Source organism: Gavia stellata, chromosome 15, assembly GCF_030936135.1.
Source record: "Gavia stellata isolate bGavSte3 chromosome 15, bGavSte3.hap2, whole genome shotgun sequence".
Lineage (NCBI taxonomy): Eukaryota > Metazoa > Chordata > Aves > Gaviiformes > Gaviidae > Gavia > Gavia stellata.
Window position 1 is genome coordinate 23,260,839 of NC_082608.1, and position 25,665 is coordinate 23,286,503.

Genomic DNA, 25,665 nt, shown 5'->3' on the forward strand with positions numbered 1-25,665 from the left:
CTGTCATCAGGTGTGTGCCAAAACACAACTTGGTCTTGCTTGGAAAGGTGCAAGATGTGACTTGCTATGTGAAAGAGGAAAATTAGTTTATAATTTCTTCTTTAAAATGTTGAACTTAGCAAATAAATCTCAGTATTTGGGGGGGGGGGGGGGGGGGGCATGTTAGGAATTGCATGAGAGGAATCCCAAGGCACTGACATTGTAAAATGTTGATGGAAACCCCCAGTCAGAAATCATTCTTCAAGCCATGCATCCACATTCGCCATTATGCTTAAATTTTGGCTCATAAGTACCATTTCCTCCTAATATTTCAAGTCCCGTTGCAGAATCCTCAACACCTCCCTTAGTAGTAAGAATACCTGCCAACCTTTCTGGCACCTTAATGAATGGGAGAGAGCTGGAATCTGTATCTTCTGTTTAAGTTTGGAGATAAAATTGAATTGAATTGAAACTATCTCTCAGTTGCTACCAAGCTTGAATATCCAGCTCTTATTGCTTAGGAAATTTAAAAAGATATTTCTATTCTAGGAAGTGAGTTTCCACATATTTGTGTGATAACAGCTGCTCTATAAATCTCATAAAGTGACACCATGCTCAGGCAACCTTATTTTACCCTCTCATGTGACCATCCTGCTTACTAAGTGAGGCAGCGTGTGATCATGTAATTAAGGACAGTGTCATAATGCATATGTATAAAGGAGCAAAATTAAAGCTGCTTTGGCAACATACATTCTGTTCTTCCCTAATTTTTGAATTCTCAATCCTAGGTAATGATTTTTATCATGTCTTTCCATACGCAATTTCCTAAGTGTTAGGAGAGTGCTTTGTAGCATGCCGGGTGCAGGGAAGCGACACAGAAAGCCCTGATGCTCCGGGTTCGTTGTGTCACCACTCCAGACGGACATGGTAGTTGCCTGGCTTTCCCCCTCCCGGACTTCCTGCTCTCCGGAGCTTTGAACATACCTGGTCCTAGGGATTGCGACATGTACTTGGCTGCTCGGCCCCCTCTGCGACGTCCAACCCTGGGGTTCAGGCTGGACCAAGTGTCATCAAGTGCCATTCCTGAGACCGGAGCTTCTGAACATTAGCATCTCGCCATGCTCTGCCCTTCCGAAGACACTTCAAAAGGTCAAGCTGAGCGCGTAAGGAGGGGTGGGCACAGAGCATCTAAGCCTGCCTTTAGTCCTTACGCTGTCTTTGTCCTCTTGCCTCCGTCCCTTTCCGCTTCCCCTCTGAATCACCAGCACCTGTGCTGGAGCTAATCTAGGGTAGTCTCTCAGCCTGTATTTATGGTATTGATTTATGGAGCGTCTGTTGGCACAACAGGTAGGTGTGTATTTACAAAGTTTAGAGGCCGTTGTGCAGTTTTCTGCAACAGGAACCACTCAAGTTCAATTGCTGACTGTGAGCGTTTGCGTGAGCTGAGTCTTTTGTGGAGCCATGGCAAAAAGCTTAAGAGCTGGCTGGAGTTTGAGCCGCTGCCGCTTGCCAGGATGCTCTGAAGGAGCAGACCCCGCTCATTACCCGGCTGAGCACTTCTCTCCATCGTGCGGCTGTGGGAATAGGCAGGGGGAGAGGTGCCTCGCTGGGTATCTTCCAGGGTAATGGCCGTGGATGTAATGCATCTGCGTGTATCTTTTCCCTGTCCTCAGCACCCTTTTTTCTTGTGGTGCCATGTGGGTCATTAGCTGCGGGAACAGTTTCTCACTGTCTCTTTCTCCTTTTGTTTTCCTCCTTCCTCATTGCTTCCAGTCTTGGTTTACTGCCAAACAGCCTCTTGTGAAAGGGCCGCCTAATTAACCCTGTGCTAATTAACAATTTAAAATTACACAGCACGGCTGTTCATATTTAATTCTCGGGAAGCCTGGGCAACAGCAGGAACCCTCTCCTCCCTCCCACTCCCGTCCCTGCCGCCTGCGCTGCTGCCACACGTCCCTGGGGAGGAAGCAGCCTGGTGTCGCGGGCAGGGGCTGCCCCAGGAGCCCCCAGCTTGCCAGGGGGGCGAAGCGCGTTGCTTTAGCCCCAGCCACTCCTTGGCGGTGGAAGCGTTGCTGTAAGATGGCACGTCTGTCCCTGTGAGGATGGGGCCGGGGGCTGTAAGGAGGTGACGGGGGGAGACGCGGCGGTTGACTCCACGTGTGCTCTGGACAGAGCGTGGCTGCAAGCCACCAGCTGTGGCTAGCAGAAACTCTCAATGAAAGCGTGGGGCACGCGGTGCAGTGTTTTCGTTTGCGCTGTGCCATCCAGATGCAGCTCGGCTCTGGACCGCCTTGGCTGCCGCTCCTGCCCTGACGGAGCGCTCCCAGCCCCGTGCTGCCCGCGCTCCTCCAGCCAGGTCCCAAACCTGCTTGGAGGGGCTGCGAGATGCAGCGATGCTGCAGGGAAGGAGCAGGGGCTTGGGTGCAGGGGCTTGGGTGGGCCGTGTGCCGGAGGCACCGTGAGCATGGCGGTGGGAGCAGCAGTGGGATGCGAGGCCAGAGAAGGGACTGGGGAGAGCCCTTCGCTGCCGCTGAGGCAGTGGGAGCGCAGGGAGTCTCCGGCGCTCAGGCTGTTCTCTCTGTAACTGGAGTTCATTGATTTTACGGGAAACCATGTTTACAGACAGAGTGCTGATCGACCTGACGAGTTGACTTCTGCCTCCTTAAGTAAGAACTACCTTTTCTTATTGACTGGCTGATAAACAGAGCAGAGAGGGCGGGGGGCAGGGAGAGGACGGGAGGTGTGGAGCGCGCAGCCATCCGTCTGTCCTCGCAAGCTCTCCTTGTTCTGTGTGGGTTGTTTAGGGGTGGTCTGGGATGGAGGAAGATGCAGAGCCCATAACAGCGAACTAATAACTACGTCGTACTCCTGCTTAAAGTCTGATTTGCTTTAATGAAGAAATTGCTCCTTTCAGTTTAAAGGGACAATATCTGCAGTTCCTGTGCGAATAGAAACAAATATTTTTGTGCCTCTTTCTCCCTCAGCGTCGTTCTTCAGGAATAGCTCTGGTGAAGAGCTGAATGCCCCAGAAAAGCTTGGGTTTGTGTAGGGGCTTGGCCTGCGCCCAGGGGTCTGGCTGGCCGTGTTCCGGCTGAGGGTTCTTCCACCTGCCCTGGAAGGGCTCCTCCGTGTCGAGGAAAGGGAGCGGAGAGAAGATCCCTTCAGAGCAGCACCTCCTGAGCTGGTTAACTTGGAGTGAGTGGGAGGAGAGCTGTTAAAGCAACTCAAGGCAGAAAAGCCCGCCAATTAATTGGTAAGCGCTTGCAGGTTTGCCTGGCCTGGCCTGGCCGGGAGAAGAGATTGGCTTTCTTGTCAATAAACAAGTCCCCAGTGCAGCATCAAAGCCGCAGTCCTTTATCAATCGCGGCCTCCTCTTCCCGCATGTTCCTGTAACTTACCAAGCATTTATTACATTGATTTTACAATCAGGCTGTTAACCCTCCCACCCCGTCAGCCCTGCTAACCCTCTTGGCCCAACTGTCAGTTAGGCATCTTCCTGCCAGTCAAGAGGTCTTGATAGTGGAGGCGCTGAGATTCGTGCTGTATCGCACCCAGGCGTGGCTCCTGGGGAGTTGGCTGTGCTGGCAAACCGAATGCTTTTTGTCCAAAAGCGTTTGTGGGGTGCTGTTGTTCCACCTTGCATTTTGAAGTCTGCATAGATAGTCTCAAAACTCTTGGCAGAAGTACGAGGCTTATGGAGTTTCTTATTTTACACAGGTTCTTTTCACCCAATATGAATTTGTTTTGGTTTAATTTGGATGGCAGTTGTCAGTGCAAAAGGTAGCAGTGAGAGGGAGAGAGTATTTCGTGTTGTGGGAAGGCGAATATGCAGCCTCAGCACAGAAGGATCTGGGATCAGTTTAAAGAAAACACACAGCTAAGGACAAACGTTCAGTGGGAGAGAGCTGGTGCAAGTAAGAGCTGTTACAATGCAGTGCTGAAGTGTCATTTGAGCTAAGGTAAGCAAAACTGGCTGATGAAGAAGACTGAGCCTTTTGGCAGCGGGATTACGGTACTCTTCTTTCTTATTCCACTCAGCGCACCGGGTTATTTTTGCTGCAGATCAAATCACTTTTTATTCCCAGTGCAACCACAAGGACAGCCACGCATGGCATAAGGTCCAAGGAAGGTGGGGATCAGAAATACTGTCAGGTAATAGGTAATACTATGTGTGAACGCTTTGGATCATTACACCGTTGCACCTCCATGCCCTTCCGTAGGCATCCTTGCCGCGCTGGCTTTGAGAAGTGTTACTGTCTACCTTCACGGGTAGCTGTAAACACTTCTTCTCAAGCTTCACTAGAAGTAAAATAGGACCAAAAGCTGTCCAGATACCTTCGGACAGGTATGCCCGGGGTCCCAATCCAGTGGTCAGCAGCGTGAGAGAGATTTGCCTTGCTTTCGTCCTGTCCCGCTTCTGCTTCTCACGGCCCAGGAGTGGTGTTTGGGTGTGGGGAGTGTTACGCTGAAGCAGGGGTGAGGACGGAGAGAAGACGTGTCCCCCTGCTCCCTCCAGCTGCCGGAGTGCTTTCTGGTGCTAGCGGGGGGAGCTTTTTCTCTCCTTTGCAGCTGGAGGCTCGCCAGGGCAGGGGAAAGGGCATCAGAAGCCATAAAATAACTACTAGGCAAAAGCATTTAGGGATTGTAGTCCCAAAGAGTGCGCAGGAGTAACCCCCAAAAGAAACTGCGGTATTTGGAGGATAAGGGAGAGAGATCCTCTTCTCACCCAGGGGGATTGTATCTGTTCTAACATGCTGTTACTAATGTTAATATAGAATATCACAGAAATTATAAATTTCCATTGTTGTGGATGAAGAGGGGCTTGCAAAAAAATGAAGGTCTATAAATGTACGTGCATCTGACATGCACAGAAATACATGCATCTGTCATTACATACACATAATCACATAGGAAACAGTATAAAGGGAAAATAGGAGCACGTGAAGGCAAATCGGAAGAAGTATGGATGGCTTCGTGTAGTAAAGGAAAATAAACTGGTACATAATGAAACCAGGAAAAAAGAGATAAGGCTGAATGTTGCTCCATTTTCTTTTGCTTGAACTAATTCAGATAATTCATTGAGCACTGCTGTGCCGTGTCACCTGCTTTGCAACTGATCAGGTATTCTCCGGCAAACCTTCCGTTCTCTTCATACTTTTTCCTCTCTTTCCCCGGCTGTTGAAGTACCAGTTGCGTGGCTGTGCAACAGGGAGTCCCCGGGTGCTGGCACGGTTGCGTGCAGCGTGTGCGGGGCAGGTGGGTGCGCGGGGGAGAGGGCTGCTCTCTGTCACGGGCACGCTGCTCTGCGGGAGCTCGCGAGGGTCTTTGTGTCTCAGGGACTCAAATCCAGGTAGAGAGTACTGGAAACACTTTCAAACTATGATTGTAATATTTAAGGTTTAGATAGCGGTGTAGGCTGTCAGAACGCTAATAGTCTCTGTTGAAAGAGACCAAGGGCAGCAGCAGGCTGCTAACGTGACTGGAGTCTTTGGAGGGAGAGACCTTAAACCCCGAGGCTGTCAGCCGGTATGTACACAGGTCTGCTGTGTGCAAATGGGCAGGGGGGTCCTGAAAGGGGGTTGTGGTGAGGTGAGTGTTGGTCTCTTCTCCCAAGTGACAAGTGATAGGACAAGAGGAAATGGCCTCGAGTTGCACCAGGGGAGGTTCAGGCTGGATATTAGGAAAAACTTCTTCACTGAAAGGGTTGTCAGACATTGGAACAGGCTGCCCAGGGAGGTGGTTGAGTCACCATCCCTGGAGGTATTTAAAAGATGTGTGGATGAGGCGCTTAGGGACGTGGTTTAGTGGTGGACTTGGTAGCGTTAGGTTTACGGTTGGACTTGATGATCTGAAAGGTCTTTTCCAACCTAAACGATTCTGTGACTCTGATAGTCTGGTCTAGCCAGAGCTCTGGCACTGTGCAGTGCTTGGAGCATCTCATGAGCTGAAGCAGCGATTACTTGGAGGATGCTCCGGTAAAAACAACTTTTAGGAAGCTGTAGTAAATGAGAGAGGTTTAAAGAAAGACTTAAAAGACTTCGTATAACTTTAAATGTATTATTTAGAGTAAATCCCACTGAGTCAGTTTAGGCATAACAGCATATTGTTAAATTAAAACCCACCCTGCCCCCCAAACCCTTATACTGAGTAGCGGCAAAAAGTCCCCAAGCGCGCATTCAGTTTTGGGGTAGTCTGACAAGCAGAGTGGTGCTCGTGTTTAGTTGGTAGAAGATAAAATACTGTGGAAGAATTCCTGTGTGCCATTGATAACAATGGATCTAGAGCGTGAGCCTTTCGTTGTCTCTTGGTTCATGGATTGTTAAAATGTGGTGCAGGTGGCCTCTGCTTGTGCAGTTTTTCCTCAGTTCTTTTCTATGGGTGCTTTGTATCTGCATACCAGAGGAAATCTGTGAACCACAGGTTAAAAATCACTTTTACAGATGAGGTAATAGCACTTTAATTTCTGCTGGTGTTTCCTCCCATGTGGCTTGCGCAGGAGCTCTCTATAGGAAGCAGACTATAGAAATGCTTCTTTGCAGACAGGATTCTTGGTAGGTTTGCAGCTGAACTGGCAATCTCCTGCTGATTTGTGGTCTGCATTACAATGCCCCAGCTCCTAACGGCAGCACTACCTAATCTCCTAGGTCTGTAACCTCTGTAAGGGCACAACGGGCCCCATTAGGATTGCAGCAGGCGCTGGCAGGATGCAGCAGACGGGGTGGCGGGGAGCCATGGATGTTGGCCGTGCTCAGCAGCCCATGCTTGCCAGCTGTGTGGCAGTCAGTGGGAGTTCTCCGGGTCTCGTCGTATTTGGAGGAGTAGAAATAGTGGGAAAGGCATCCTTCCTTCTCCTGTAGGACCTGCATCAGCCATTTGCCTCGGGGGGGGTGAGAGGAAGCCGTCTGTGCGCAGAGGCTGTGCCCTGCAGGATCTCTGGGAGCTTCCTGGAGCATGGTGGGCTGACTGACCGCTTTCCGATCCCCGACATGGACCCTTGTCAGATCTGGAATTTCCTGTTTGGTTTGTCTCCTGACATCTCTCCGTTTAAACTCTGTCCAGAACACAGCAATTAAATCTCCTGTGCATACCAAACACTGTGCTCTGAAATCTCTGTGAGTTGCTCTGGGTCTCATGGTCTGCCACGGAGGTGCTCTGGGTCTCTGCTCCCTGAAGCGCTAACAGAAGGGAATCACCTGAAGAGAACAGCGTCTGGCTTAGGGAGCAAGAGAGTACAATTTTTTACAAAGTTTTAAAGCTCCAGCACTGTTCTGTTTTGGTGTCTTAACTCTGTCAATAAGCTTTTCTGTTGCATTTTTGTTTGGTTTTTTGTTTGTTTTCTGAAGACCTAAGGCTTTGGGGGCAGCAGTGCAGGTCCTATGATCTTCCTGCCCCCCTTCAGGAAAGGTGCTGGGGGAGGTTTTCACCACCCTCCAGTTCCCTTCGATTCTCCTCTTGCGTTCCCGCCTCCATCGTATTTCCATTGCTCATTTCCAGCGGTGCTTTACCCGAGGCCAGGCCGCCAGTTCCCGGAGCCCATCTTGGGGCGCCAGCGCTCCCAGCCTCCCGTTTGGTCCCGAAGAGCGGGGTCAGCAGCCTTCGTGGTGGGGGGTCTTTACGGGAACTGCCTCCCCGCCCTGACTCACCTGCCTTTCTCCTTCTCTCCCCACCTGCAGGTCCGAGCCGTACCGGGTGCAATGAGCGCTCCGTGCCGGCCCTGCCATGGAAGGCTGTGACTCGCCCGTCATCCCCGGGAAGGACAATGGGTGCGGCATCCCTCAGCACCAGCAATGGACTGATCTCAACAGCACCCACCTCCCCGACACGGCCGGCAGCATGGAGCAGCCTGCGGCAGAGAGCCACGGCCCCCTGGACAGCCTGAGGGTCCCTTTCCCCGAGCGCGTCCCCGAGAGCAGCGCCGCGGCCGGCCCCGGCGCCGAGCCCGCCGGCAAGGAGGTGAGCTGCGGCCAGTGCACCGCCTCCTTCGCCGGCCTGCAGAGCTACATGGAGCACCGCTGCGCCGGCGCCCGCCCGCCCCCGCCGCTGAGGGGGGAGAGCGGGAGCGAGAGCAGCGAGGACGGGGAGGAGGAGAGCGATGTGGAGAACCTGGCCGGCGAGATCGTCTACCAGCCGGACGGCTCAGCCTACATCGTGGAGAGCCTCAGCCAGCTGGTGCAGAGCGGGGGCGCCTGCGGCAGCGGGGCTCTCCCCTCGCTGCTCCCGAACTCTCTGCCCAAGCAGGGAGAGCCCTCCGCCGCCGCTCCCGTCTACCCACAGATCATCAACACCTTCCACATAGCCTCATCCTTCGGGAAGTGGTTTGAGAGCTCAGACCAGGCCTTCCCGAATACCTCAGCCCTGGCGGGCATCAGCCCCGTCCTGCACAGCTTCCGCGTCTTTGATGTGCGACACAAAAGCAACAAGGATTACCTGAACAGCGACGGTTCTGCCAAAAGCTCCTGCGTATCCAAAGATGTTCCCAACAATGTGGACCTGTCCAAATTCGATGGCTTTGTGCTCTACGGGAAGAGGAAGCCCATCCTGATGTGTTTCTTGTGCAAGCTCTCCTTTGGGTATGTCCGCTCGTTCGTGACCCACGCGGTACACGACCACCGAATGACTCTGAGTGAGGAGGAGCGGAAAATTCTTAGCAATAAGAACATCTCCGCTATCATCCAAGGGATAGGCAAAGACAAGGAACCCCTTGTCAGCTTTCTGGAACCAAAAAACAAAACCTTTCAGCACCCTCTCGTTTCCACAGCTAACCTCATAGGCCCTGGACACAGTTTTTATGGTAAATTCAGTGGCATTCGCATGGAAGGCGAGCAGGCCCTCCAGGCCGGGGCGGCCGGCGGAGCGGAGCCGCCGGCGGCGGGTGTCCTGGCCCCTGGCGCGCTCCTCAACCTGGGCGGGCTGACCAGCTCGGCTCTGAAGACTCCCATTACCTCAGTCCCCCTGGGCCCGCTGGCTTCCAGTCCCACCAAATCCTCAGAGGGGAAGGACCCTGGGGTGGCAGAGGGGGAGAAGCAAGAAGGGGGCGACCAGGACAGCCTCTCGGAAAAGGCAGAGCCAATGGAGGAGGTGGAGGAGGAGGAGGAGGAGGACGTGGAGGAGGAGGAGGAGGAAGAGGAGGAGGAGGAAGAGGAAGAAGACGAGGATGATGAGGGTTGCAAAGGACTGTTTCCGAGTGAGTTGGAGGACGAACTGGAGGACCGGCCCCAGGAGGACGCTGGGGCTGTGGCAGGCAGCGGCAGCAGCAAAAAGGACCTTGCTCTCTCAAACCAAAGCATTTCTAACTCTCCTTTAATGCCTAACGTGCTCCAGACCTTGTCGCGGGGCACAGCTTCTACTAGTTCTAATTCTGCTTCTTCCTTTGTCTTTGATGGTGCAAACAGGAGGAATCACTTAAGCTTTAACAATGAGGGCGGCGGAGCCAGCGTGGCAGAGGGCAGCAGGAGGCTGGACTTTATCGATGAAAGTGCCAATAAAGACAATGCCACAGCACCAGAACCAAATGAGAGCGCAGAGGGCGAGGACGGGAGCTACATCTCCCATCACCAGCATGCTGGCCCCCTCTGTGAACTTGGGGGTGGGGAGTGCCCCTCGGGGAGTGGCGTGGAGTGCCCAAAGTGCGACACGGTCCTGGGCTCCTCGCGGTCGCTGGGTGGCCACATGACTATGATGCATTCTCGCAACTCATGTAAGACACTCAAGTGTCCCAAGTGCAATTGGCACTACAAGTACCAGCAGACGCTTGAGGCGCACATGAAGGAGAAACATCCCGAGCCGGGTGGCTCCTGCGTCTACTGCAAAAGTGGACAGCCACACCCGCGGCTGGCACGGGGTGAGAGCTACACCTGTGGTTACAAGCCCTTCCGCTGCGAGGTCTGTAACTACTCCACTACTACCAAAGGCAACCTCAGTATTCATATGCAGTCCGACAAGCATCTCAACAACATGCAAAATCTGCAGAACGGAGGGGGAGAGCAAGTCTTCAGCCACACCGCTGGGGCAGCGGCGGCGGCCGCGGCTGCCGCAGCGGCCGCAGCTGCCAACATTGGTAGCACCTGTGGGGCCCCCTCCCCCACCAAACCAAAAACCAAACCTACGTGGCGGTGCGAGGTGTGCGACTATGAGACCAACGTAGCTAGAAACCTTCGTATTCACATGACCAGTGAGAAGCACATGCACAATATGATGCTGCTTCAGCAAAATATGTCCCAAATTCAACACAACCGGCACCTGGGCCTCGGCAGCCTGCCGTCCCCCGCCGAGGCTGAGCTCTACCAGTACTACCTGGCGCAGAACATGAACCTTCCCAACTTGAAGATGGACAGCACTTCCTCAGATGCACAGTTCATGATGGGTGGATACCAGCTCGATCCCACCAATCCCATGGCAACGATGACTCCATCTCTAGGTGAGGCTGAAAGGTTTTCCACCGTGTCCGTGTGTAAGGGAGGGATTGTGTTTGCGTTACCGCCAAACCCTCGTGCGGGACTGGGCGCTGTGTGCCAAATCCCTTCCTTCTGTCTCTGCGGCGCTCTGTGTAGTGCACCGCATTGCGGTGAGTTGCCTTTGCGTGGTGGTCGAGGATGGAGACTACCCAGTGGAGACCTCTCTTCTGCGTTCCCCCAGACCAGTTACGCTCATCCTGGCAAAATATGTTACTTTTCTGGTACATTTTCTAAGAGTTCTGGTAGGGAGCTAATAAAACAGTAGATGCTGATTTTTGCTCACATACATTAAATGTTCCTCCTCCTTGTGGAAAGCATCCTTACTACAGCGTTTCCTAATGATTCTTCCTTGGTTTGGTAAGGGGTGTGAGTAGTTTGGTGGGTGGCTTTTGAGAGGGTCTGATCAGCTGCTGGTGCTCTCAAAGGCAGATGTGGAGTTGGTTTGTTCCATGCTGTGTTGCCCTGAGAAGAAAAGGTAAGCAAGTTTTGAGAGTTGTGATGAATTTGGTGGAAGGGGTGGTGTTCCTCTGCTGAAGAAACTGAGCTGAAACTGTTCCTCTAATGCTGGTGTGAGATACAAGATTTGAGGCTTGACCGGATGAGAATTATTAAACTGGAGGGGAATGGCTATAGAGAGGGAAGGTTATTTCTCTCATCAGATGACAAAAGCACTTAAAAATGAACTACCAAGCACATTCTTCCTGACAACGAGCATTCATCGTGTTCGTGTTGGCACTGTGCTTGGCACTGTGGGGGGCACACCCTATTTCCAGACAATTTAGCCCAAGAATTAGGCGTGGAGTGGGGATAGAGGGTCAGGTCCCGCTAGGTTTGTCCCCTGAGCTGCTTGTCGCCCAGGGCCGGCAGCAGCCGCTGGCAGTGTGCACGTGCTTCCCGCTGTGTTAGAACTTCGCAGCACTCTAGGATGAAAGCGGGCACAGAACAGAGCCCCCCCACCCCACCCCTCAGGCGTGGCAGATGCTGACTGAAATTACTGCTGGCTCTCCGTTGTTTTGCTGCTGCTGAGAATCTTTCACAGTGCCTTCAGAAAGTATGTGAAATCTGCCACTCTGCCTCCTTTCCTCTGAACTAATTTCTCCGTGCTGCACTCTGCCCTCCCTCACCTTGTCCATCCATCGATGCTGTTATTACTGATGCGCTCCGTTACTGGTTCATTGGTCTCATGCATGTTCTCCTTTCCTTCAGCTATTCATAGTACATTTTATTATTAGTCCAGAAGGATGTGAAAGTCATGTGAGAGAAGAGCAACACAAGATACTAAAAAAATGAAAAAGAAAACAAAGGGACTCAAGTGACTATAAATTAATTATCATCTTTTCTTTTTTTTTTTTCTTCCTGTGGTGTCCCAGCTTGCATCTTTGGGAGATCAAGGACACGATCATTTTTAGTGTATTTTCAATAGCTCCAAGTTGCCAACAGATGTAATTGACAGTCGTTTGTAATAGAGCTTGTAGTGGGTAAAGTTACAGTGTCGTCTGCGGTGGGTTTCTTCGAAGGCGTCCTTTGGGAGCTCACAGCCCCTCCTTACTGAAACAAAGGGCAGTTGGCATGAGAGAAGTTGGGAGTATTTTAACTGAAGCATCCTAAAGCACGTGGCAAGGCCTTGAATGTATATGAGCTCGCCTGGAGAGTGGTTTGTGAATTGTACACTTGACGGTTGCAGATCTCAAGCTAAGGATTATGGAGGGAGGCCCTTTGCATGCCAATAAGCACTTGACACAAGCTCAGCTCGTTAGACTCATACACACACACACTATGAACTTTGCTGAAAGTGAAGCAGATTTTTCCCATTTTTACACTTCAGTCCAAAACTGGATTTGAGTAGAATACTAATAGTCCGGAAGAGTCAGCTTTCAGGTTTTTACTGCATGATGTGTTCAGGAGAGACTGATTTAAAGAGAGGATTTCGGGGTATATCCTAAAAGGAATGCTTCGAAAAATCACTACAATTAGGAGATATGGACCATAGAAGACAAGTGGTGGGTTCCCTGCTCTTCAGATATTTAGTGAGCAGGTACACAGGAGTAGCTGTGCAGAGGTATAATTCTGCTGTGGCAGGGAGGGATAGAGTGGATCGAGAAACAAGATCGTTGACTGCTTCGATGGGAAGACAGGTTCCAGGCAGTGCATGCAGATGGGACTTTCCCTCTCCAGCCAGTTCTTCTCTGTGTGAGCACGAGATATGCCTGATGAAGACGAGGTGCTGTTCCTCTGACAAACTCAGCACTCAGGCTGTCTTGTAAGTGGTAGTTCATCCTGCCTAGAACTGTAACGAACATGGTGGTGTTGCGTTTCTGCAGGAAGGATAGTAGCATGTACACTGCCCAAAGCTGTGGTCTGCACCAACTGTGGTTATATGCTTTCAGAAAGGTTAGTACGGTTCTGCCTGAACTTTGAGTGTCTTCCCAGTGTTGGCTGCTTCTCAGCAAACGGGTTGAAACATAGGAAACTAAAAGTTAAGGAAATAAAATCTCTCTTTTTGATTGACCGAGTAACTGTTGACTTGAAGGTTCCTTTAATAAGATTGTTAAGCTGAGCTATGACATAAGATCAAGGTAAAATACCAAAAAGCTGCAGGAGGAGCATAAATGTCTTAAAAATGGAAAAGGAGAGCAAGGTGGAGCAAAGGTCCTACAAGGAGGCTCGTGGTTGGTCTCTGTGCTTTGGCATAAAAAGTTAATGTTAGAAAAAGAAAGTCTCTCTGTTCACGTCTTCAAAGTGCTCTGATGTAAATAAGAGCTCGCTGTATTCGTTTACTGTCAGTGAATGGAGTTCAGCTCTTGGTTTGAAGAGTAGATCTGACACTTAAAGACAGTAGGCATCCTGCTGGCCTTCCTTGGCATGCTCCTGCACTCCTGTTATTAATAGTGGTTGTCTTTTCCTTGGGCATACAAAGCGTCTGTCAACACTGTTTTTAGAAGACTGTCCACCATTTTGAACTCTTGGACAAGAGGTGAGATCTAATAGTGCAGGAGCGGCGCTTTTCAGGTTGTTTTTTGTACTTGCCAGATTCTGCACCGTTGCCCGCTTCTGACGGCAGTGCGGTGACCTAACCGTAATACTCCCATCGCTTGGACTTGTGACTGTTGACCTTTTTTTATTTGGTAGGGTCTGTGCTCAGGTACTGCATGAGTAACATTTCTTGCTTCTCCAGGTAGGTAAGAAAAAAAAGGTAAAGTGTTACGCTGCTCTTGAAATGGCCACGGAGACTTTCAGTATGGTACTAAGGAATTCTTCATCCTCTGAAACTTTGCAGGATTTGTCTTGCCACCTTTCATGGGCAGAAAGTTGGATACTTCTTCAGAGGGTGGCTAGCATGGGCTGGTGCAGTCCTTTCCCAGCCTTACATGCCAGCTGCAATTGCGTTTTTCTTCAGATATGGTGCTGACCAGCAGCGCAGAGGAATAAGCGAAGGGACAGCTGGGCTTGGCTTTCACTGTGCGTTCGGTGGGTGCAAGAGTGGCACCGAGAGCAGCGTGTGTTCTGCTCTGTGCTTCTCTCTGGCAAGTAAAGAATTCAGCTTTTCTGACCTTTTTCTCCCCTTTTTCCTTCGTGCAGTGGGTGGAGAGATCCCCCTGGACATGCGGTTAGGTGGTGGACAGCTGGTGTCTGAGGAGCTAATGAACTTGGGTGAGAGTTTCACACAAACAAACGACCCATCGCTGAAGCTCTTCCAGTGTGCTGTGTGCAACAAGTTCACTACAGATAACTTGGACATGCTGGGCCTCCACATGAACGTGGAGCGTAGCCTTCCTGAAGACGAGTGGAAGGCAGTGATGGGGGACTCATACCAGTGCAAGTTGTGCCGCTACAACACACAGCTCAAGGCAAATTTCCAACTCCACTGTAAGACGGACAAGCATGTGCAAAAATACCAGCTGGTTGCACATATCAAGGAGGGTGGCAAGGCCAATGAGTGGAGGCTGAAGTGTGTGGCCATTGGGAATCCGGTACATCTGAAATGCAATGCTTGCGACTACTACACCAACAGTCTAGAGAAGCTGCGTCTTCACACAGTGAACTCGAGGCATGAGGCCAGCCTGAAGCTTTATAAGGTAAGGGTTGGCTTTGTTTCATCTTCCTTCGTTGCCCAAGTACTGGAACAAAGGAAAAATCTATTTTGAACAGCAGTGGATTGCGATCCTTTGGAGATGAGCTGCTCAGATCTCTCCAGCAGGACCCAGTCTCACTCGCATGGTACAGCTCTTCAGCCTGCGATCCCATAGCAGCTGGGGTTGTTGCAGCCTTAGGCCAATGGCTGTTCATGTCAAGGTGCTTTAACGGGGACTTGTATGTCTTACAGCACTGCATTTGTGTTAAATGATACTTCTGGAAAAAAATTCAACAGTCACTGTTGAAAACATTGTGCGAGATGGTATTTGCCACACTTTTGTTGGCTCTTTTCCATAAGGCAGTTTGTTAACCCGTACGAGGTTCTTCACAAGCACTTGAAGGCTTTTGCTCTTGTCAGAGAAGTGTGTTCATCCTGGCGTTGAGAAGGCTGGGTGGATGGAGCGGGGAAGAGGGCCGCTGTCTCTGTGCTTTTATGCTTTGTGTACGTTAATGCTGGGATCTGTAAGCAAAGTGTTGCTTGAGGCTGGAAAAGGGAGAAGGCTGGAAGAGAAGCCTGTACACGCGTGCATGTACTTGACGGCGCATACGGACAGACTGTGTTTGGAGGCACTGCAGGTTTTCATCCACAGCAGTGTTGGTCCTATGACTGCCATCTTGGTTTTTTCTTTCTTTCTTTTTTTTTTTTTGCTTCATTTTGTGTCCTCTTGATAACCATCTTCTCTTTCCTGACTTGTTTCTCTCATCTGCAAACCCCTCCCCTCGCTGCCCTGAACCCTGCGGGCTGTAACCCAAGAGGAGCTCCGGATACAGTAAATAGTCCTTTCACTTGTGCAGCAGAATTGCTCCAGACGTTTCTATTGATTTTCACTGGACTTAAAGCTTCACCTTTTTCTCTAATCATCCCATAATGGCTTTAGTATGAACAATCAGGTACGAATTGTCATAAATCTGAGCAGCCGCATACCTTCCATTCGCACGTGCTATCCCGCTCGTTGTCTTCTCATTTCTCTCAGGTTTTTGTATTCTTTCTGTCCTCATCCTTTTCTTCCTGCTTTCCCCCAAGTGTGGTGGGGTTCTTTATGTATAAGTATATATACATGCAGCTATATTTTGTGCTGATTAATTACTTCTTTGAATATTTTTCTTTATGTAATGGGAATTTAAAATGTGACATTGAACTGTACAGTAGCCCACCCACAACATGGTGCAGACACATGAGATTTCAAAACTCCTGGATTTTGCCTAGGAATGAGCAGTTCCAGCAAATTCAGAGAGGAAGGAGACAACCAGGAGCATCATAGAAGGTTTGCCTTGAGGTATGGTTGTTGGACCTGCCTGGAGTTGATGGGGAACTTCTCAGAGGAAGAATATGTTTCTGCTAGCTCGCTATTGAGGCCAAGACTGCTGTGATGATTGCTGTTACCAGCATCAGCTGGGATCCAGCATAACACAGCAGAGCCTGGCTCTAAAAATACACATACGCCTCTGCTCTCAGATGTGCAGGAGACCTGAGAGTGTAAAATCAGGATGGAAACTGGGGGCACAAGAGTCCCGGTGAGGCTTTAAAAAGCCAGCTGAGGAATTGAATCTTCTCTGTCCGTGGAATTCAATTTGGGGTACAAAAGAGTTGTTTGAAAGCTCTATTATGAGTTTTAACACACAATATTGTTCTCTTCAATATACATCGCAAAGGTTTAAAAATTCTTTATCTGGACCCTGCATCTGCAGTGGTTTCTACCGGGGAAGAAGCAATTGGGGCACTAGAATTCTCTCACTCTGAGCGGGGCAGGGGGAGAAGAAATTAAAAAAAAAAAAAAAAAGAAACCCACCAAAGTCAGACTGGGGGACAGTTGTAGATGCTTGTAGTAAAGATTCCTGAAACGCTTTCCTCAGACAGACCAAGAGGAATTGTCGGTTTTCAGGTTCGTAAGAGGCCTGGGCAGTTCTCAGAGCTGCTACAGCCCTGCGTTGCTTCTGACGCAAAAGCAGTGAAACAACAGATGGAGAAACACATTTCAGAGTAATGAAGTCTGTTGTACGGTCCATATATTAACCTTCTAGCAAGCCTGTATACAGCCTGTAGCAGGGAACAGCGGACGGCTGGATTCACGGTGTCTCGCTCCAGCATAGCTGAAATCGGCATTTGACTTCACGGGAAAACCCCGTCTATGGATCACGCAAGCTTCAGGGCAATTCTTGCAGTCTTTGGAGTGGTTGTAGTGCCATGTCTCTTTTGATAGCTGAAAAGATGCAGCGGGAGTGGGGGTAGTTCACAGAATGGTTTCTCTTCTCTCAGGCCTTGGTGTGGTCTGCAGTAAATTGAGATTGATTGGATGTTATTTTTCCTCTTGCTAATGTAATCCATTAGCCTGGCACATGCATAATCAGTTTAGAGCACAGTTAACTGGATGTAATCGAGTTCTTCCCTGCCTGCTGGAGAAAATCCTCTCCAGATGCTGCTGGGTGAGAGCGCGTACTAGGCTTATCACACACAATCCTCCTCATTCTGCTTTTTTGCCATTTTCCTCTTAAATCACATGTTATTGGCTGCTTGCATTGCCCAAGAGCCACTTCTGTTAGTGCTACTTGCTGCCAAAAAATGTGATCTGGAGACACTGTTAGCCCATAGTCTGGTGAACCTTTTAGTCTTCTCCTGCAATGCTTCCAGTGCCGGAGGAGAAGGTCTGGTCTTCTGCTGCCATCTTTGTCCTGCACATTGCAATCGCTCGTGTCAGACCTCTTCCCGTGTCAGTGATGAGGGGGCAGGGATGCCGCAGTGGGGTCCTCACTTACGACGAGAAACTGGAAGGGTCTGATAATCTTTCCTTTATTCTTATGTTTTCCCGAATCCCTACTGTCCCCCTAAAATCCTGCGACTAAGCTGGACATCCTGTCGTCTATCTTGCGCTTGCAGGGGGAGTGCGGCACTGGTGCCTCTCACCATGACTGCTTACCTCCTTGGTGGGGTTGGTGGGTTTTATATTCTGAGAAACTACCTGTAAAGCAAGAGTACCGTTGTAAACGTGTGTGCTTAAGTTTTTGAGGTGGATGTGCTGGCTCGAGGTAGGCAACGGGTTTGAAGACCCTTCATCTCTTAGCTAGGACAGCCGGATGAAGATGGTGGGGCTGGGGTTGAGTTACGCTGGTGGTTGTAAGCAGAGAGGCAGAGGTTATGCAAACCCTTGACAAGTGCAGGCTTAAAAAAACTGTAACAGAAGCTAAGTCTTGTCTCCTCGTGACCACAAAGGACTAGACCAGACTTGAAGCAGAGCAGTGTTCCCCACATCTGGAAGAGGTCGGGCATGAGTTGCCGGCGTCTATTGCACAGGTGGAATTTCCAGAAGGAATTAATCTGCTCCAGCGAGAGCCAAGTTTGGACGTTTCCTACAACTTCCTGAAAATCTCTAGTTCAAAACCTGCAACTCTGAAGAAGTTTAAACAAAGAACTACTGAAGAAACACGTTGCTGGCCAGACTGCAAATTGCGTGCATTCAATGAGTTCATTCAGTGTCTTCCTTTTCAGCCTTTCCAAGTGCTGAGTTGACTTTTTTAGGGAATAAGGAGTCTGAAGGAGAGGGTTTGGGTTACGTGATGCCCTGCATAGAGGTTCTTTGTTAACTAGGAGATGCAGACTGTGCGGGAAAACGACTCCTTAATATCAGCACTCAAGATATTAGCAGTGATGAAACTTTGTAGATCTATGCCAACTTGAAAAGAAACGAGATGACCTGTGAAAAGGAAAACAGGAGGTGCAGCTACAAAGCCAGCAGAAGGTGGTGGGAGTTCCCAGTTCCGCTGCGGAGCAGAGTGTGTCTCGTCCTGCCTCTCCCGCACGCGCAGCAGGTCTGTGTGCGTCTCTTTTGAGAGCAGAGAGGCTGAGCTGGAGTAACCGCAGCAAGACACTGAGCTGCGCTAGGGTTTGGGAGCCAAGTTTTACAATTCCAGTTAAGTACAATACATGAGACAGACCGACACCAAAAGCGTATGTTCTATGTGGTGTTAATGGAAGAGCTGTGCTGGGGCTGTTGGTCTTGAGTGAAGCTATTGGTCAAATAGGCAGTTGAGAAAGCTGGCGGGAAGGAAGATCACCCCAAGGACACTGCAGTGTGAGAGTGCAGAACGTGTGGCAGTGACAGAGGAGTTGGGGTGACAGTGTGCGTGAACTTACTTGACTCCAGTAAAATACCATAGAATCCCCAGCTGTGATTTACATTGCACAATTAAGAAGAGTATACAAGGCTGTATCACTAGCTACCAGACCAGGATGGTGGCTGTGATGTGCTAGGGGAAATTCGACAGCCTGGAACGTAGAAAGTGCAATAGGAGACACTTTCTTTAGCTACCACTCTGCAAATGGGGTGCAGCATCATGGCAGCATGTGATGCAGTGACTAAACTTCTAGAGGCTCTCAGTGTCAACTTGAAGAAACTTGCTGGAAATCCCAAAAAGGTTTTAATCCCAGATGATGCATGGAATACTGCATTAGATGTAGTTACTGAATGGTAATGATAATGCTTTCAAATTCAATATCCTTCCATAATAGAAAGAGGCAAAAAGAGCATTTACCATAATAGTATCTAGCTTTGAAGTTAAAACTACATGCAAATGGGTGAGCTACTGTTAGAGAAATTAAAAGGGTGTGATGTGTGCAGGTCACAGAGGATTTACTTAAAACCACATTAGGTGCTTGTATTAAATATATACTACCCATGAGAGAAAGTTGAAAACGGAATGGGGGGGAAACCCTGCCAAAGTCCACAGAAAGTCCAACATGATTAAATAGGAAAGTATTTCAAGGGGAGGTAGGAAAAGGAAAAGTGATAGGGGACCACAGTACAGGGAGGGAAAGGAGTGAATTCTTCTCGCCCATGTTTCAGAGAAGAATTGAAGGATGGATGCCTCTTTACATAGGATAAATCAAAGAGGTGGTCTCAGACAGAGGTACCAGGGAAGGAAGAAGTCAGTGGGGTTACAGGACTAAAGAGTTCTGCAGGAAACCTGCACATGGAATAGCAGACTCCTGGCAGGGATGCATGCCAGAAACTACAAAGCATTAAGTCAGCAAATTGATAGAAACTGCAATGAGAAGAGCCTTAGTAGGCATACAGATTAGAAAGGGGAAAAACCAGGCTTTTGGAAGAGAAGGTTCTCCCAGCACTGCTAGGTATTTGATGGCGTCAGCCAGCCTATGGGCAGGGCTAGTCTGGTTCCGACGGGCAGTGGGTTTCCCAGAGTCTTTGCCAGGATTCTTCACAAGCATCTCTGAAGCAAAGATGTGGTTATTGTCACTGGGGAAAGAGGTCTGAGAATTGATAGCGAGGGGGAGGATGAGAAATAAAAAGTAAAAGAAAAACTAACTTTCCACAGTGGAGGAAAAAAGATTAGAAAGATACGTGGGGTTTTTCTGTGTTTGTAAGTGATCCAGAAATGGTGTAAAAAGCAAGCTTAAAAATCTGTCATAAGGTAAAAATATGCAGACTGCTTAGATGTAAAGCTGGATGACAGTTGCAGAAGAACTTTCCAACAGTAAGTGCTTTCACAGGAAACGATAGATGAAATTTGGTGTCGCAGAGTGTTAGAGGAGTGGGGGGCAGACAGCCCTCACGTGGATGCCTGGGCTTCTCTCCCTGCTCCCCCCATCACGCAAAAGGAAAAAACAGAGCAAAAGAGGATTAAAATTGCTCTTCCTGCAAGTGCGATGTGGAACTATCCCCAATCTCTTTGAAAATACTAACGCAACGATCAGTGGCAAGCAGAAAGGCAAGGGTAAAACACGGGAACTGTGTAAATCCTTGATTTGCCTGATCGTTGAATATTGTGTTCCATTTAGCTCATTTTAGGAAGGATTAAAAAAACTAGAAGCCCAGAGAAAGTGGTAGGGATGATAGCTGGCTGGAATGACATGTGTGAAGACGATAAATAGACTTTGGAGTTAGCCTGACACACAAATCCGGATGGAGCAGAGGAGGTGAATAGGCAGCAGTTGCTCACCTTTTCCTCCTAGCACAAAAAATGAGCATCTGGCACCATTAGCAACAGGTTTAAAATGGAAAAAACACCACTGTTTTTGTACAGCATATCATTTACCTGTGAATCTTACTGCCCTGGGATGTTGTAGAGAGTGGGCGTGCAGATGGACTGAAAAAGGGGCAGGACAGATGGGTGAGGAGCTGGCACACTGGTGCTTGTTAGATGGTCATCGAGAGACAAACTCCAGCGCAGTGAATTCTCGCATCGCTGGTAGCTGGAAGCTTCGAGTATGTACTAGAAAAGGATTGTTTTAGAACTGCTCTGTTTCCTTTCACAAATTTCACTGCTAGTGGAAATTGCTAGTTTATTTAAATTGGGTTACTGTTCCTTTTTGGATTAGTGGGAGTTAAGCATGCCGTAATTCTGCAGTGAAGTAGAGCTGAGTCTCACCTCATCCCACCATTTGGCTGGCAGTAGATGTTTCCTGTAGGACTTCAGTGTAGGAAAGCTCTGTGTTTTGTCAGGTAGAGTTTTAAAGAAATACCTTGGGTTTTCAAGCTTTAAAAAGGAAAAAATCAGAAAATTAATGACAAGCAAATAAAAGGAGTTTTTTGGCTTTCAGCTCCAAGATACGTGAGACTAAAGTGGAAAGTTCTTTGCATTTTTCTCCTCAATGCATTTTAATCAGCCTACCAGAAGTTTGGAAAACGCTCTGCATAGTCAGTGCTTCTGCAGCTGCTGGTAGAGGTCTGTCTTCTGTCTCAGAGCGGACCGCAGAAAACCCTACCCCTGGCCATTGCCAGCAAGCGGCGGCTCCGCCGTCAGCCCCTGGAACCAGCCCAGCTCCAGCCTCGCTGCCGGGCCCTGCGGCGGTGCGGGAGAGCTCAGCTTGGCGTTGCCGGAGCTGCGAGTAGCTGGTGTGATTCAGCTTTGAAATACCCAAATGATTTAGCGTAGGCAAAAGGAAACATGTTTGGGGTTTGATTTTTATCAAAAACTTCCTTCGATCTCTGCCTTTTAAGGTTCTTAGGGTGAAGTTTCCCACAAAGAGTCTGTCGTGCTTGTTACAGAGGATTTAGAGCTGTATTAACCTTTGATTTACTCGCCGTCTGCCTTCTGTGTGTTTTGGGTTTATTTTTGCAAGTTTATCTTTTGAACTACAGATGCAGCATCAGAGCTCTGAATTACGCTCATGAGTACCACGAATTGTGCCAGAAGCCTGTTTAAATTATAGAGTATAAGAGACTTTTAGCTGATTTCCTACGAGGTCTTAAGTTAAAATTCCAACGGCAGCTTCACAAGTGAATAGCCATTTAAGTCTCCCCTCCAAGTTGTTTTTAAAGCTGGTCTCCGAAACCTTTAATGCAAATCTGCCATCCTTTAGTCTTGGATAAACTCATAAGGAAAGATAAGCTTACGAACTGTGAAGCGGTTCTGAGGACTGGAGCGTGCTTAGACCTGGAGTGAACTTTGAGCCTTGCTGAACTCCTAGCTGGAGAGACTTTGTGACCTGCACCCTGGTCTGCACACATCGTCGGTCTGAGTGGAGAGGGGTTTCAGAGCTGGACCGTGCGCCTGGCGGGCTGAGCTCCGGGCTCAGCTCCCGGGCCGGGGGATCCGTCGCCGCAGCAGCACCTCTCGGCCAGCTCTGTGCGCTCTGCCTTCTTCCAGGCTTAAAGAAATTGAAGCAGCACTGTGCTTCTACACAAAACTGTTTTTCACAGTACAGCCAATTACCGGAGGAATGAACCCCTATGATCTGGTTCTGCTGTCGCGTCCTGTTGGGATTGCCGAGTATTTTAATAGAAAAAACACTCACTATCCATTTAACTCTTTCAGAAACCTGCCTTTTGGGACCGCGCGTTTCTCTGGGTGACAGATTGCTCCGTCCCATCACCCTGGCATTAAAGCAGGTTTTTACCTTCCCTTAGGTATTTAATAGTAAAGTACGTTAGTAGAGGATCACAAAATTTATACTTTCTCTGTACTGCTTTTTGAAAGGGTTGAAATCAAAACTATTGAGAATACACAGCACTGCTTACTGTATGTTTTATTTATGGACTTCAGTCACTTAGATTTTTCTTTCAACAGTTTTCCAGTAAGTACTGAGTCACGTGCAACCAACAGCTTCGTGAAGAAACCGCCCTGTAAAAGCAACTTGAATAACAAATGAGGGAGACTGCATCTGGAACAGGATCAAGTGATCCCCACCACAGGAGCTAGGAGTTAGCCAAAACATACAGCTGAAAGTGCTGTGTCAAACAGGATTTAGAATTCAAAATACTTGTGAGAATGGGTTAAAAAACCCAACCAACCAAACAAAACCCGAGGAAAAAAAAAAAACCAAACAACCGAAAAACACCTTGACAAGCTTTATCCTAATCTGTGTAAGTTGACAGTTCTTCACAGCTTCTGTAGCAGTCACTTGTGAACAACTGCAGATAACTGTTTGGGCTTGGTTTCTCTCTGGTTCACCAAGATGTGTGGCTTGGCGGGGAGAGGCTGAGCACTGGGGAGTAAGAAAGGTCTTGCAAAGCTGTTCTGGACCTCAGCCGTTCTCTCACAACAAGGTGTCGTCATTCTGATGAAACGGCAGTGGGAATCTTGTACGACCTTCCCCATGCGTGGTGCCAATTTTGTCTGTGCTCATGGTTCGTTTTTTTTATCCCAGTAATTTTGGAACATGTGGATGAATATTTAAATTTCAAAGCAGGACTTTTTCCCATTTCAGATGATGCTTGTCGGACAGACTTTCAGGGCGAGGACAGGGTGGTAATGGTCATTGCTCTGATCTAACGCCGATGACAGACGCTCTGGCAGACCTTGCTGTGGTGGTGCGAGTTGCCGGGGACCTGCTGTCCCTCCTGTACTGATGTGGGCAGTTGCCGCTCTGCCGAGGAGAGCGTGGAGGGTGAATGCCTGTCAGAGATGCTGGTCTGGATCTGAAAGTCCTGCATTTTTTTTTCTGCATTTTTTTTCAGCCACTCTGAGCACAGGCTGGCACAGAAGTGTGTGTCCACTTACTCGCCTGCCTGCAGATTTAGCACTGCAGCGGGGAGCTCCAGTCAGGAGAGCTGAAATGAGATTGGTCTGAGACAGGTAACGGACCTGTTTGTCGGGGTCTTGTCCCGATACGTTTGTCAGGGGCCTTATCCCCATGTTTCTGCTGGCACCTGATGCGCGTAGTTGAAGACGAGCGGGTAGGACTGGAACAAGCCTGGGTGCAAGAGTGCTGGAGCGAGCAGGTAGAGGAGATGGGGGAACAGTTTTGTACGAGGCTGAAGCTCGCGAGCGGCGTTGCAGTGTGGGTCTTGTAAGACCCTGCTTGCCAGTGTCTGTTGAAATCTGCGCTCCAGTGGTTCCCCTGCCTGATTGTCCTATGCTCCCATCCAGGCGGCCGTGTTTCTCTTTGGGTAATATGCCTCGACGACCTGGGAAATGCTCTTCCGTCCTTTTGCTGCTTGGGGTGGAGTCCCAGCACCGTGGGTCCCAGTCCTGGCCAGGGAACAGCAGTGCAGCTACAGGCTCTTTGGCAACGAGCTTATTAAATAATGGATGGCCGTTCATTACCGTCCATCTCTAGCAGTGGGTTGGTTTGTAAGCTGGGAAGAAGGTGCTTTCCCCAACCTGTTCCGTGTGGCGTGGCGTGAACTGGTGATCTCTGTTAGGCTGTGCTAGTGCGACTAGGCTACAAGGTGCTTTGTCGTCTTCTCTCCTGAGGTAAATGGAGCTGTTTCTGAGTAAAATTTTGTAACCGTTAAAGCTCCCCAAATTACTGTGGAAGCAGTGTGGGAGGCTCTGTTTGCCATCTCCTAGGAAATTCATTAAATTGCAATAAATAATATATGCATAATATATAACTTAATACTGTAATGTTCTTTTGGTCCTACTTGCCAGTCCTAAAAATCCTGGCCTTGCACTGTAATGTGTGCAGTCAAGTTCTGCGATTCAAATTAGGCAATAAGTTACACTTGTGCAACAGGTTCTCTGAAAGCAACTGCCTTTGGGTACGGTTGGACGAGCTCCGGTAAACCTTATTGCAGCTGTTTGAAGATACTTGTCTCCGGGTTACTTTGCCTGTCTGCCAAAGACTGCTACCCAGACTGCAGAGCTGCGGGGCAGAGCGCGAGCGTACCATTCCGTACTGCGCTGGAGCGCGCGGCCACGTGTGCACATGGGTACGTGGGCACCGTCGCCCGCACAGCGGGAGCTGGCACGGGGCAGCTCTGGGCCTTCCGGGCTGTGCTCTGCTGTGCTGGCAGTATCTGGGGGGTAGCGGCAGCGTTTAAGACGGTAGGTGAATATGTATTTAAAAGCTTTGTGATACCAGTTTGTCCCTTACTACCTTCGTGGAGTTTGCAGATCCCTCTGCCGGGACATAGTAAGCCAGCGTGCTGGTGATGTCTTAGGAGGAGCGGACTCCAGCTAACGTGGCTCTGGCAGGGACTTGGTGTGTCTGTGCAGAGTAAAGATACTGGTATGACTATACCAATATATTGGAGGTATTGGAGTCAGTTGATTTTTCAGTGTGCTGTGTCAGCATTCTCCAAAACTGCCTTCCCACTACCGTATTGTGAACCTTCCCCTTGCCACGAGCTGTTAGGATTAAGTCTGGATGTTGTGGCACAATACGTAAAAGCTGCTGGGATCAACCTGCAGTACAAATACTTGCTTAGGTACTAGTTTGATTTATGTTGGAGTTGCTGTACATCTCCATTGTTACATTGCTTTTGTCCTGACAGCAGAAATGATTCCCTGATTCCTTCCTCCCCTCTCTTGTTCTGCATTTAAAGCAGGGAGGTGGATTTCTAAGGAGGTACTTTTGTTTGGCCGTTGAATCATCGGTGGAGTGCAGTTAATCCCAGGATCCTGGTTTCCTCTTTGTCCTAAGCATTAGCTCAGATTCTTTCTGCCCGGCCGAACAGGCTGCGGCGGCTTGGGTAGAAATGCAGTCGCTGCTTGTCGCACCGCTGCCGGAGCCCACTTTGACTCCCCCGTGTCAGCTCGGCGGCTCCCAAGTTGGGGAGGTGGGGAGAGTGGGAAGCTGATGCGGGAGGCAGAGGCCAGGGTGCTCTGATCTAATGGGGGAGAATGTAAAAATTTGAATTTCATCCTTTCCTTTCATCCCTCAGCAGGGCTGCCCGCGGTTACAGAATTTGCAAGGATT

At 49.3% G+C, this 25,665-nt stretch overlaps 1 protein-coding gene across 1 annotated transcript in view; it reads left to right on the forward strand.

The window, feature by feature from the left end:
- The first annotated feature begins 7,698 nt into the window (after positions 1 to 7,698).
- ZFHX3 (zinc finger homeobox 3) overlaps positions 7,699 to 25,665 on the forward strand; it is a 112,619-nt gene continuing 94,652 nt past the window's right edge. Inside the window, exons 1-2 of the mRNA XM_059824871.1 lie at positions 7,699 to 10,396; positions 14,013 to 14,509. Of these exons, the coding sequence (XP_059680854.1) occupies positions 7,699 to 10,396; positions 14,013 to 14,509 (3,195 nt within the window). The remainder of the gene's footprint in view (positions 10,397 to 14,012; positions 14,510 to 25,665) is intronic.